Genomic DNA, 14404 nt, shown 5'->3' with positions numbered 1-14404 from the left:
AGATCAAGTATACCATAAAAAAAAGTGTCCCCCCCCCCCCCCCCCCCCCACGCCATTCGTCCTGTGTGAAGCCCTCTTGGTGTGCTGGTTCATGTAATCTGACAATAGGCTTTTATAACAGTTCAAAACAACAACAGCTGCAACAGCAACAACCCTAAAGTCTTAAATAGCATCATTGCGCAAATGAATTGCCATGACAATGAATGACACTCACACAAACATTGATAGCAAAGGAAGCGGAGGCTGTGTGCAGTGTGACAGCAGCAGCAGCAGCAGCAGCAGCAGCAGCAGCAGCATGAGGGACATGGTTGGGCAGGGTTGCCAGCACTGGAGTGTGATTCCGTGTGGGAGGAGGATGGGTGTGTTTGAGAGTATCTCGCCTTCTCTCTCCTCCTCTTGCGCCCCGCGGTGCGCGCAGACTGGAGACAAAGAGCAGAGGGGGTCCACCTCTCCGTGTCATGTGCAACACTAACCTCCGACACGGCACGAGCGTAGAAACATACACGTTTTTCTTTTCTTTCTTTCCTCGTCTTAGTTTCAGTTAATGCCGCATGGAGTGTTAACCAAGTGTGTCTGTGCCGCTGCTCTCCACTCACGCCTCCCTCCTCCTCCTCCTCCTCCTCCTCATCTTCCTCCTCCTCCCACCTCCTTCCTTCCTTACTTCATCCCTCCCTCCTCTCCCGCTCCAACATCTGTGAAGTGGCTGCCTCACCGGCTCGCACCAGAGACCCGCTGGTCTCTGATCTGGCACCCGGAGTCCCCGGAGAGGCGTCGCGCTCCGTCAGGGCCGGTCGGTGCTGCTCCCGGATCGGACCCGAGCCGCGGCGGGATCCGGCGATGGAGACGATGGAGGGGGACGTGATGGACAAGGTGGAGGACGTGTCATCGGTGTACGACTTCGACCCGATCACCGGCAACATCCCCGCCACCAAAGTGGAGATCACCGTCTCGTGCAGGTGAGTCCGCGCGCCCGCTTCGGGGAGCCACGCATCACCAAAGTTCGGTCGCGGGAAATTGCAGCGTTTGTAGGAAAAGTTGGGATGGCGCTCCACCCTGTGTGTGTGTATGTGTGTGTGTGTGTGTGTGTGTGTGTGTGTGTGTGTGTGCTCGGCGCTGTTCGGTCACACTCTGTTCGGAGATGCAGCCGCAGCTTTTGGGCGGGGACAGAGTTGTTGTCACCTTTTCACCAGATCGGGATTCTATCATAGTTTTTTTTTTTTTTCTTCAGATGTTTTATTTGTGTGCTTTTACAGCACAATCGATGAAAAGATCTTTTGAATGCTGTGCAATCAATCCACTCACTTGAACTGCTAAACAACTTTCACACTAGTTTATTACAAGCTGCAAAATATCCTTGTAAAAGATTCTTATTGTTGAGAGGCAAATAAACATTCATCTATTCCAGCCTAACCTCCCTGCTTCAGGAGCCGCTGCGTGCTGATGCAGATCCTCTCAGGCAGAAGCCTTCGCCTTGTTGAACCACTTTCCCCACTCCCCCGCCTTCTCCTTCAAGAGTACGGTGCGCGTAAAAGATTCAGATGTTCGGAGTCCTTTGGCTTGTTTGCCATCCGTGACCCCAATCCTAGTCTTCATTCACCGGCAGCAACACCCCCCCCCTTTTCACCAGAGCCGCAGTCAGATGGATCTGGCTTGTGCTGAATAAATCTCCTCGTCGGGGCTTGTTCAGTGGGAATAAACAGTCACTCCCCTTCCCATTAGGAGAGGTTCTAAAGTCAATGCCTGTACGCCCCCCCCATCTCTCTCTCGCACTCACCTCCGGTCTTTGATGCGGGGTCCTGTTGGTGAGCCATCGAAGCGTGTGAGTTTGAGCTATAACAAGCTGGCTGTGCATTATTGATGGGCTTTCTGCCGTTCAGAGGCTCTCGCTGCCACATTCCTCAGTTCAGAGTGAAAAAAAAAAACAACCCTCCACCCCCCCGACCCAACCCCAGCCTGGCACAGAAATGAGTGCGTTCCAATTTGCTGAATGTTTGATTTCTTTTTTTTTCTTGTGCCGTATGAAACTGGTGGCGGATTTAGTGGCGAAACAAACGTGTGTGTTAGGGTTTGGATTTCCAGCCCTGGGGACACTGGGATTACATGCTTCGGTAATGAGCAATTAAGCACCATTCAGGTAAATGATGAGCCCCATTGTAACACACACACACACGCCCTTGTGCTTCTATGCAAACGATTCCTCTGACATGCATGCGTGTGCGTGTGGATGTCTCCTACCAGAGTGGAGGAGGAGTTTGAGGAGAAGTTGTGATTAATCCAACAGGGACGGTCGATGTTCCGCCTCCCTGCTTCGCTGCTGTTTCGTGTAGCAGTGTGTGTCCGTCTGTCTGTGTGTGAGAGTGAGGCAGAATAATTAAAAGTATGGGAAGAGCAAAATCTGAGACAGCTCAGGCCCAACTTTCATCCTTTTAATTCAATTTCCACCCAATAATCCGCCGGTGTGTCTGAAATAATCTAAATAATTCCAGATTATAGCAATATTCCAGTGGGCTCATCCTCAGTGAATTGCTGTGTACCGGTGCCTCAGGTCGGCTTTTCCAGCATTCCGTGGCAATAACGGCGATAATGAATCTTTAATAAGGCACCGCTGAGCCTTCACCGAGCACAACAGAACCCTTAAAATCTCTTTGTCCCGTTAACACTTCCGCTGACAGATCAAGGCCTTGCAAATCTTCCAAATCCCGCCGTGCGGATGCCGCGTGAGTCAGATTGTTATTCAAGAGCCGCAATGTTCCGCCTTTGTACTCCTATACGTTTTATAAAGCCCCCAAACGGCGATGATAGCCGCTCTCTCCCAGTTAATACCCCTTATTAAGGGTCATTCTCCGTGCTTTCGGCAACGTGTCATTACCGGGACAAATGGCAAATGAAGAGGGGGCGGGGGGGCTCCGACGGAGGCAGTGGGGACCTTTTTGACAATTGAAAGATTGAAGGCAGGAGGAACGAGAAGCTTTGGTGGCAGGAAGTTGCTGAAAACGGGTGAAGCCGCTCCCCATTTGCGATTCCTTCAGCGCAGATGCGGGTAATCATTTATTTGTTTTTCCTTCCCCCCCAAAATTGTTTTTTGTTTTTTTGTCACTTGCATCACCCACTGACACAACTGAGACAGTCTGTCAATCTCTTCTCTTCTTTTGCTCTGTTTGTTGCGTCATTTCTATCACATTTTTGAGAGAACGTCACAACCTCTGACAATTGCAAAAAAACACAGGAGACACGAGAACAAGGGACGACATGCAATAACCTGAGTTGTTGTTTGTTTTTGTTTTTTTTAAATGAAAAAATAATGTTTCCATCATTGATGGAACTTAGGGAGGTCTGGCACAGCTGCCTCGGAGTCCTTCTCTTCTCCTTCTCATCTCCGTATGTTAAATGTCCTTTCAGCTGTGATGATGAATATCATCTGCAGTCAACTGTCCAGTTGGTTCAGGCATCAAGGATGTGCTGGTGTCTCCAATGTGGCCCGGAGCCACTTGCCAGTCCCTCTAGTTCAGCTCAGAGGAGAGACAGTCTGGCTTGTTTATTGAAGGATTGCTTCAGTCAATGGAGGAGCAGCCGCTGCTGGGAGGAGATATTGATGAGCAGGGGGCTCGTTGCTTCTCGAAGCCTAACAGCAAGCTGCAGCTTATGTAAGAGACCCACAAAAACCAAGCGCGTGCACGCTGAGGATTTCAGGGGTTCTAATTCGTTCTTGCTTCACTGCAAATGGCCCAGTTTGTGCCTTTTGTGTGTTGCCACCCTAAGCAAATTGCTGTGAAATGTTTTCTCTTTAATACCAACTTTTCTTTGAACCATTCAGACTCTGTATTCTAGCATTGTTCAATGCAGTTCTACGTCTACAAGTCTCCCTGTGGTGTAACTTTAATTGCATTGATCCAAAACGAATACACGTATCCTCAAAGAAACCAATCGGATGAACTCTCTGTCTGCCACGTCATAAATGGAACGTTCAAGTTTTTCAAGACAATTTCTGCCTATTTCTTCTTCTGTGGTTTTAAAGGGATACTTGCAGCAGTTGGCTGCCGCTTTGTCACAAATAATGTGAAGCTGATTGGTTTATCAGAGCTGGGCAAGATGGTTGTATAAGATTTTAAAATCAAATCTCAGAGATCTTTCTCCGTTGCAAGGCTGCTATTGGGAGTAATGCTTTTTTTTTTTGGTAAAGATTTCCTATTATCTGATCTATTAGCCCATGCCTCTACCTCTTAGACCAGATAACAGGAAATAACCCTGAGCAAGCGGCAGCAGGCTGTGTACCTTCAATTCAACAAACACCTGCTATTACTGTCAGCCATCAGAGAATTGTCCTAAAAAAATCATCGTGGAAACACCTTTGCAGCGCTGTGTGGCCTTCAGCAATCATCTGGGATGCTCAGATGTCGGCGATACAGGAGCCGGTGATGCCTGTGGTGGGACCTTAATAATACTCTTGAGGCCCCATTTGGAGCTTTGCAGCTTGACCACACAGTCAGAGCCAGACTAAGATTAGAGTTTAATTGGCCACTGCCTCATTAGAGGCTATTAGCAGAGATGCACACTGTATTAAATGGCCAAATGTGGAGTCATTCAGGATGATGAGCGCAGACCATTGATCAGAAGATCGTTGGTTCTCAGGCCGGCAGCCTAATGAGCTGTTTGGCGCAGAAGCACTTTGGGGAACATGTTGGGAAGTGATTCATAGTGTCCAAATTGATTTGGTTTAAAAAAAAAAGAAGTAATTTTTATGCATCGCAAGACAAGGTAGATGATTGTGCCATCTTGGTCCTGCACATCTCATGAAGATGGAGAGGATGGTGGGTGGAGGTCAGGGAGGGTCACATGACTGGCAACGCGCAATGAGTCAAAGCTCCCATCAAATGGCTGGAGCAGAGAGAATCAGTATAAGTGGTAATTACACATGATGTGAAAGTGAGGGCGGGTCCTTTAGAAGTCTTAATTGGTTGTTTTCTGGTTCCCATTCGGAGCGGCAGGATTCCTCAGCTTGGCTCTGGAGCACAGTGTGGCTGTGTGATGATTAAAAAAAAAAACCATGCGCTGAAAGACCGGCTTGATCAGCGCTCGCATGCAGAATGGGGCTGATGAGATCATCAGTTTCAGAAAGCGAAAAGGTTCCTGCAAGGATCTGGGACAGATATGAAAGCTTCCCGGTTGGCAGAGTGAAGCCCCCCCCCCCCCCCCAGGGGGAGAAGGAGCGGCACAAGTTCGTGTCGCTCTGATTTCGCTCACATTCACGCAGAAGCAAGCACCTCTGGTGTGAACGAGTGCTGCAATCCGTGCCGCTTTAATTAACTATTTTAAGGACACGGGAAAGAAAAGAGGAGCCCTGCCTGGCAAAGGCACGAGCTTGCCGGGAACGATAAACCTTCTGTGTGCGTGTCACATGGTTAATTCTGTCGCACAACAAAACAGCCCACCCTGGTCGAGCTCCAGCTCGCGGGTTGGGGGGGGAATAAGGTTTGGAGCGGGGAGAGACAGAGGCGTGGAGGGAGGAGGAATTGAAAACGTCTGGGCAGGCTGTGATGAGAAACATATGAATGTGGACATGCTCATCAGCGGATGTGAAATCATGCAGGGATTCCAATAAGAACGCGCTTGACAAAAAAGGTGCGCAGAGCAAGTGAAAGAAATGCAGAAATCTCTGCTCCCGCTGCAGGTGATGGCGTTTCATCACCGCCGAGTCCCAGTCGCTCCGAAGTGATGCAACATTTCTGTGAGATGTGAGCGGGCGGGGAATGAAAGGAGGATGAGGATGTTTAAAAAAAGAAAAAACCCGCGCCTCACCCCAACCCCAGGTGGGGTGAGGCGCCGCTTCAGTGAACGACGCCTCAAGATGCAAATGAAAAATTTCCCTCCTTAAATGTAGGTACCAATCATTGAATCTTGAAGCATTGACGGCCATTGAAACCTACAGCCCAAACGTTTTGGTTTAAGGGCCGGTTCTTTTTAAAGGGACAATTCACCAACACCAAGGCTGCTGTCGGTTTGGGAGACACTTTTGAATCCATTCTGGAGGGCCACAGTTCCACCCAGTGGATGCATGCATTAGTCACTGACATGGCGTGTTAGCAGCTGTGCAGCGTGCCCCTGGCTCGTAGGCTACAGTGGATAGTGTGGCTGAAATCATGGCCTTAACGGTGCTAACGTGGCTGTTAGGAGTCAAGTGGGGCTGCTGCATATTCTGGACAATTGGATGACAGGACACAGGCAGTATAGAGAGACATGTTATTCATGGGTGAAAAACTGTGAAACTCCCCTTTGGAAACTCTCACCCTGGTAAAATGGGAGACTGGTGGGGTGTAATGCTTGTTGAGGCCACTGGGGGCAGCAGAGCAGCTTCCCTACATGCCAGGAGACAACAAACTGTTTGGAATCACTTGCACCCACTGTAGTTTATGCATCCAATTTCAGGCGCTGTTATTAGGGCTGCAGCCCTGAACAGTGGGACGCCCGCTGCACTGATGAGTCTGTGGCTCCGCCTCCTCCTATCTGCAGGCCCCTGGGGGCCCATCAACGGCGGAATCTGCAAAGAGAGCTCCACACCTTCTCTATTCCAAGCCTCCCTCAGTGGCCGCGTGTATATACAAGTCATAAATTCACTTAGCAGGCACTTAGAAAGACTTTTCTCTCAGTTGAATGAATTTTCTGCCCGTTTGAGGGGTTTGTCAACAGTATGTCTGTGAGGAACTTCTGGTAACCAAAGATGTTAGAGTGGACAGCTTGAGGCATTCAGCCACAAATTTGTTGAGACTAATTAAATCTTTCCTAACCTTCTGTCGACACCCGTGGGTGAGCGCTCTGAAGACGTTGCTCCTCAGCAACATACGCATTCTATTCCACTTCAAGTCTACTTTCCTTTTTCAAAATGCCTTCTTTTCAGTGCTTTTCTCTGACACCGACGGACAGACTGTGACTAATGCTTTCACCAAATCAATACAGCACACTGTAGGCAAGGTGCAGGATAAGAAAAGTGCACATGACACAAGATTAACAGCGCGCTAAAAGCAACATCTTCCTTCCCCTGCCAATAGAGTGCAAAGATTGCCACGATCTTTGCTGGGAAATCGATTTTTATTTCTTTTGTGCATTATTTTACTGTTAAGATGTGCCATTGCCGTCCGTGCCACCTCACACCCAGTAATCCCCTGCAGCCGTGACAGCTCACCTGTTTAGTTCTCAGTATCCCAATGCTTCTTTCGGGCCACAATCAGCTTTGCTGCCAGGAGTTAACGCCGTCATTTCTCTTCCCGTCAAATTCAGTTCTGTGTCAGGCCCGGAATCTTCCAACTTGGGTGCCAACGTGAGGGAATCTTCTCAAACCCTGACTGAGATGAGGTTCTTTTCAAGTCTGCGAACCGAGAGCAACGCGGTTAAAGGGTTAAAGGGTGTGTGTGTGTGTGTGTGTGTGTGGAGGGGGATGGGTCCTCTGTGTGTTAATGATGGTTCGCTGTCACACTGGCTGGAGTGGGTTAGAGGCTTGAAGCCCGGCTTTGATCTGTGCTCTCTTGGCAGGCAGGCTCGCTGGTGCTCTTGGCAAGCACCGAGGCGTCCTGTGGAGACAAAGTCAAAAATTCAGCGGTGAAGGACTGATGGCCTCCTGCTTGTCCCCAATAGCCAAAACTGTGACCAGAGCGAAATAAGTTTCCTGGAAGCAGACGGTCCTCGGGCGAGGCCTTCAGACGGCAGGTGTTTCGTCACAAACTCAATAATCGCTGCACGTATTTTTCCTTGCACTCACATTTCTACCTGGAAGTGTGTGTCGCATTCATAATGAGAACCATCAATGGACAATTAAAAAAAAATTCCTTAAAATTCCAGTAGATGCATAGAGAAACTACAGGAGGAGACCAGGACTGCGACGCTACTACGAGTTGTAAAAAACATTTTCGCATTAAGATTTGAGTAAAATTAAAGTAGCACCAAGACTTTTCTTAATAGACATTAGTGTTGATGTATGATAATGTCTTTCAGTTGAACAACTGAGTGGTGCGTTTGAAAATGATGACAAATACTTTTTGTCCAATCACCTCCCAGCTTGGCTTGCCTTTCACAAATGCCTTCTATGGGCTGTTTTACCAGAATGGATGCGTCAGTGAAGTCCGAAGGAAACAATCTGTTTGGTGTGTCAGGGTAAATAACATGCGCAACGAAGCAGGAAACAATTTCACAAATGTTTATAGCACCAGCCCCCACTTCCACCCCCAAGTGTGTTGCCTTCTGAAAAGCGCTGTTGATAGTTTACACTGTATTCTTGAGGGAATCTGAATCCAATCTTTGAGTTTTGCTACCCTAAAAGGTCAAGTGTTGTTTTTCATGATAATGTTATGCTCATGGTCCTGGATGAGAGCTCCAGTGTTGTTGAATGGTCACCATTCAACTATTTATCCCCCAGCAGCAGTGCATTTCCAGAACAGCAAAGGCTGAAAAATTAATAAAAAGAACAAACAGGAAAACCCACCCAGTAACATAATGTTAATATTTTAACAGTGTCTTTCAGCAGTGTTTATCAGCATAGCATAATTTTCATGTTTTGGTCTGATTTCTTTTATTTAAATTAGTGTTAAACACCATTGATACATTCCGGGAATGTTGCAAAAACATCCTGTTCCTGCTGCGGACGGCAGAACTTTGTGTCTTCACCTTGCCGCAGGTCAGGTATTGAGGAGTGTTGGAAGTGTTGAATTTGCATTCAGGGGCAGCGCCGGTCGCATTGAGTCATCCTTTTTAATTGGAAGAGCAACCATTCACATCTGGCCAGTGGTCTGCACATCTCTTCTCCTCTGGACTCCCGGATCTGTATTTTATAGAAGTTTTACGCAGTTACGTCTTCAGTCCGGGCTTCCGAAATAATGAGAACGTCTGCTCGCTAAACCCACATCGATAAGAACAAATATTGTCTGAAGCAGTAAAAGAAAACAAAAAATGTTTTCTCACAGTATTGACTGCGAGTTCATGAACTGCCAGGAATGAGTGATTATAGATACACTGAGAACATATACTGGAATGCAACAGCAGGTCTGCAGAACATTGGCGTATGACCACCACCACCTAGTTATCAAACCACCTGCAGATAATATCCAGCAATGACAATGGTTGATGCCCCAGAGGAATAAATGGCAACAAGAATGAAGAACACAGAAACGACAGGAAGAATCAAAAGATACGAATTAAACTTCCAAATATTCTCAATATTAACTCCAGAGACAAACAAAACAAGGAGAATCTGCCAACGCTGGACAGGTGCCTAAACAAACAGTCGTCAGCGCAAACTGCTCTCATTGTGAAGCACATGCAGCATCTGTCCTCGGCATCTTTGACGGAGTAATGGGATCTTAATGACTGCCGCAGTTCTGCGCCGTTAAGGGAAGTAAATCACAGCTGGCAATTAGATTCATTCATTCATTAGATCCCTTCCTGGCGAGGGCCGCGGCCACCGTGCTGGGAAACCTAATCAGATTCAATGAGCCAACGGGCTTTGAATGGCAGGCCAGCGCAGGTGATGGATTCCTCCAGTCACCAGCGGGAGCAGCGGCGAGGAGGGAAGGGGGCAAGGAGCTTTGTGTGAAGGATGTTGAGACTCTTTCAAAATGTCAAGCTGTGCGTCCTCCCACACATGTAGCTGCATTTACGTCTTTGTTTTTTGTTTTCTATTTGAGGACGTTTCAAAGACACAATGTTGCACTTCTGAGTCGACTCCCACGTTCAAGATGTGCACGGCAGGTTTACTGGCAGCAGCTGCGCTAGTGTGTGTGCAAGTGGACAGAGCTTGCGTCCACTTGAAGGTCCCTCATTCACACCTGGCCGCTGCACAAGAATGCAGACTTTATACCGTTGCAGCTTTGCAGCCACTCTTGCATCTTTCTTATTGGTATCAGAGGAAGCAATTCCACTCATAAAAGTCAGCATGAGATTCTTTTGTTTTGTAGGATTTTTAGTTCAAGACAGTGAGAATTAAAAAAAACCCAAAGAACTCTCAGAAACGCTGGAAACAGTAATGTTGACTCTATCCTGTCGTGCTCTTCAGTAAAAACTGAAATAATTAGCAAATTCTACAAACACAGCGCTGATGGAACAGCGGTAAAATGATGACATCATTATTTGGAACGCCAGTTTCACCAACTGTGGACTTGTCAGCATCCTGCAATGAGGACACCCTGGGAGCGGATGTGGGACTGTTTGTCTCTTTTTGGTATGAGGCTATTTCAGCTCTGGCTGTGGAGCAGGGTGGACAGATTGGGCCGAGACTGTCCTGTGTGGAACAGAAAAGCTGGACATGTGTGATAGTGAGTGGGTGGAATGAATGGTTTTTCAATAGATGAATCAAAGAGAAAAAAAAATCGGGTGAGAAGGCAGAGGAGAGGTGGACAGAGGGTGATGACATAGCTGGAGCGCTTATATCTGAAGTGGGTCGAGCAGGTGATAGAAACATTGATTTGGTTAAAGCAACCTGGTACGGTGCATTCCGTCACCTCACGCGTGGGTCATTTCTACAATCGTTCACACAGCAGCAGAACTATCACAGCCACAGCTACGCTTTTGAGCCCAACAATTTGTTTAAGGATGTTTTTTTTTTCTATTATTACTTTAATAAGTAAATTTAGTCTCTCTGCAGTGGCTTGTGAGAACAAATCAGGCTCACTGAACGTGTGACAGCTACACTGTGGCTAACAATGTCTCTATTCTTGTTTCCTCTCCCTGCAAGCTGCTTTTCAGTTATCACCCAAGTGTGAAGGAATATTTGAAAATGTATGTTAGGTGCACACATCTCTACAGCAAAATGTGTATCCCAGAATTAAATCCTTTAAAAAAAAAAAAAAAAAAAAAATGCTGAATTTCCAGCGACACGGTGGCGCAGTGGTTAGCGCTGCCGCCTCACAGCAAGAAGGTTGTGGGTTCGATTCCGGGCCTGGGACCTTTCTGTGTGGAGTCTCCCTGTTCTCCCTGTGTCTGCGTGGGTTCTCTCCGGGTTCTCCGGCTTCCTCCCACAGTCCGAAAACATGCATGTGAGGTCAACTGAACATTCTAAATTGTTCATAGGTGTGAGTGTGAGTGTGAATGGTTGTGTGTCTCTATGTGGCCCTGCGATGAACTGGCCACTTGTCCAGGGTGTCACCCTGCCTTCGCCCTATGACAGCTGGGAGAGGCTCCAGCTGACCCCCAGGACCCTGAGCTCGGGACTAAGCGGGTATGGAAGATGAATGAATGAATTTACAGTGAATTCCTATTAATCCTAGCACTTTCCATTTGTTAGAATATTTTAGAATCATTTCCCTTGCAGTCTCATTCAGATTTCTTCAATTTCACACATTGAATTCCTCTAGAAGGTTTCCAGAAATGTCCCTTTTTGCTTTTGTGGCCCGGTGATTTTTGGCTTGAGAGTTCCGCTGTTGCACCTGGAGGAGGATTTGCGAGCTTGAGTCGTGTGGATAGAACTGTGGGTAATGTGAGGCGTTAAACCACGAGTTTCTCGCTATGTATCTTGATTGAATTTTTCATGACCTTTTTTTTTTTTTAACAGAGCTTTCACGCAGCAGTGTGTGTAGCCGCTCTGTGAACACCAAGTCGAGGAGAACTTCTTCAAGCATAAACAAATATCAACTTGAGGTCTCGGGTCAAAGGTCTCATCAGCCAACGGCATCATTCTTTTTCCCAGCCTCAGCTTCAAGTGCTTAATATGGCAAAACTTCACACGAGTGTCGAAGAGGTCAGAGGTGAATTTTAAAACAATGATGTACCGTAAAAACAAGTTGCTGGTTAGTATTACAAATGTACAAGTCATGATTCAGAATGAGAGGTGAGGGTTCGTTGGTGCAGGTCCCCTGGTGACAGCTGTTACTCTTAATTTTCGTCTTCAACGATTTAGATTTGAATTCCAGGCAGCTTAAAATCATTTCACGTGGATGTGTTTGGAGTAAGACTCAAAGTTGTAATTAAATGGGTTTAGCACTGTCTAGTAGGTTTAATAAGCCATAAAACCCTCTGTAGATCTGGAGAACACTATTTAGCCCTCTGTTTACAACTTCCTGCCGAGCTGCTTACACTAAAACTAATGCTTCAATAACATATTATTGTGTTATTACTGTGTTATTAACACCAATTAACTAAAGTTTACAGAATATATGACCTTAAACTGCATTATCTATCTATTTTTCATACAACAGAATCAGTTTCTTTTCATTTCACCCCCCCCCCCCCCCCAAAATCCAGATGCACGGAGCTGAATGTTTCCCTGCTGTCTCGTTAGTCGCAGTGTGACACCGCCTCGTTTCTCGCCACAAAGCCAACGTGTTGCTGCATCTGCAGCCGCCGCAGCAGCAGGTGACTGCGGTGTGAAAACTGCCACGTCCGTCCATTAATTTTGCATGAAGCTCCTCCTGGAACGGCGGCTCCTGGCCAATCCCTGGGCCCCCGGGTTCAGCGAGGTCGCCACCACGCTTGTTTGTAATGCTGCCCGTAAACTGACCTGTTTTGACTGCGGCCACGAGCAACACAAGCCAGGGCTGCTGAGAATTTTTTGCGATGATCCCGAGTTTCCCTGCCAGGCCACCGGCCGGCCCGACTGCGTCTGTCTGGCGGGATGAGCCGGGTTCTCCCCAGAGGAAGCCCTGACCTGAATAATTCAACAGCTGGTGGGGAAAAACAATCCTGCTCGGGGTCTGCCATCGATCTGACACCGAAGCAGCGCCGCCGCTCTGCATTGGCCCGATCGTGCACGGATGCGGCTATTGAAGCACCGGCAGTGGCGGCGGCACAAAGAGCGAGCCGAGGTTGACGGGAGGCGGCGACGGAGGCCCTGCGAGACTTCTCGCCCGCATTCATCATCCTGATTTTAATAACGCCGCGCTGCATTTCCCCACTGTGCCCCCGCAAACTAATTAGCCGCCTCCTTTTCTTCCTCGGTCTGTCAGACTCTTTATGTATCTCCACACCTCAGCTTTCACTCTGTCCTCCAGCCACCTCAGCCCTCATTAGCTCATCCCTCACTCTGTCATCAGGAGATTGACTTTTGGTGGCAGGTTTACACCGAGTCATGTTTTAAAAACCACTGCTTTGCAGTCTAGCAGTTTGCAGGAGCTCTACGATGGTCGTTTCCCCATTTCATAAAGCAAAGTTGATGCTCTACTATAAACTCAAACAAGTTTCTTCTGGTCAAAGCTCCTATTTTGAGATGTACAACAAGCCTTACACCCCAAGTGTTTCTCTTACTTTCTCTCCCCCCTCCCCTACCTGTTCCACTCGTGGCTCCGCCTTAGAACAGCTTACTTTCTTTGGATTGGCCAGCTGCTTACTGCTTCCTCACTGCAGGGAAGATGGCTACTAGCTCTCATGCAGTGATGCTTCGCCCACATTAAAAAAAAAAAAGAAAGTGCAGAGGCGTGACTGGGATAATCCGACTTGTGACATAGAAAACTGTGCAGAATACAAACGATTCATTTAACATTTCACATTGCAAACCAGGCCCATCTACAAACGCACAAGATGTCATTTTTCCTACTTGTTATTGTTAGTTGGCATGGCAGCAACACCAAAAAGACACGTTGAAGAGCTGAAAAGCCATTTTCTTCTTCATAGAGCCCCTTTAAATGTAGTAATCAGTGCATACAAACATACAGTCATAACAATATTTGGACCGATTTGTCTACCACAACAATAAATCCCCTCTTCAGTCTTCCTGCTCCAGCCTGCAGTTCCAACCTCAGCATCCGTCTCGAGATATATCCACTGTCCCTCTTCTTCTAGCTTGTCAGGTCTTCTGTCAGCAACCAGGCAAAATGTATTAATAATTCACGACTTCTACTCAGTCTTCATCTCTGTTCTCTGCCAACTCCTCCGACGAACGCAGCACAACTGGCCTAAACAGCGGAGAGCTGCGCTGCTTTTCCCACCCCTCCGACCCCTCCCTCCCCGCCCGGCTGGGAGCGTTGCTGCATCGCGCTCAGACAAGAGGTCACTCCAGGTTCCGCAACGCCGTATAAGTGAATTCCACTCCTACAAACTTTCCCAGCAAAGCTGAAATACGCACAGGGAACCTTTGGCCCTGAATGCACACACGCCTCTCTCAGTCGTCTCTGGCGATGCGAGTTTCCAAGGAATGTTTTTCGAGAGAACATTGATTTAAATTCATGCAGGAGGGTGATTTTTTTCGGATCTATTTCTCGAGGCCCGGCGCCAAAGGAAACGCCGGTGGCACTGGGCGGATGCAGCGCACTGTGCCCTACTGCGGCGGGTATCGCTGGCCGTTAAGACCCGTCCATCTCCTCAGAGGGTTTTAATGAGGAGGGCCACGGTGCTCCTTTTACGCTGACTCGTTGTTCCTAATGAGTCTGAACTTCACGTGTTGAAAGGCCTCGTCAAACGGAGCCACTCGTGGTAGAGGTGCTGGACCTGCCGC

General features: G+C 47.8%; 1 protein-coding gene across 1 annotated transcript in view; it reads left to right on the top strand.

Moving 5' to 3' along the window:
• Positions 1-695: 695 nt before the first annotated feature.
• Positions 696-14404, top strand: part of cpne5b (copine Vb) — an 85589-nt gene continuing 71880 nt past the window's right edge. Inside the window, exon 1 of the mRNA XM_076014291.1 lies at positions 696-956. Within this exon, the coding sequence (XP_075870406.1) occupies positions 838-956 (119 nt within the window). The 5' untranslated portion in view covers positions 696-837. The remainder of the gene's footprint in view (positions 957-14404) is intronic.

The sequence above is a fragment of the Nelusetta ayraudi genome, unplaced genomic scaffold, assembly GCF_046127955.1.
Source record: "Nelusetta ayraudi isolate G7.1 ecotype Tasmania unplaced genomic scaffold, CSIRO-AGI_Nayr_v1 ptg000168l, whole genome shotgun sequence".
Lineage (NCBI taxonomy): Eukaryota > Metazoa > Chordata > Actinopteri > Tetraodontiformes > Monacanthidae > Nelusetta > Nelusetta ayraudi.
This window is presented reverse-complemented; position numbering and strand designations above follow the sequence as displayed.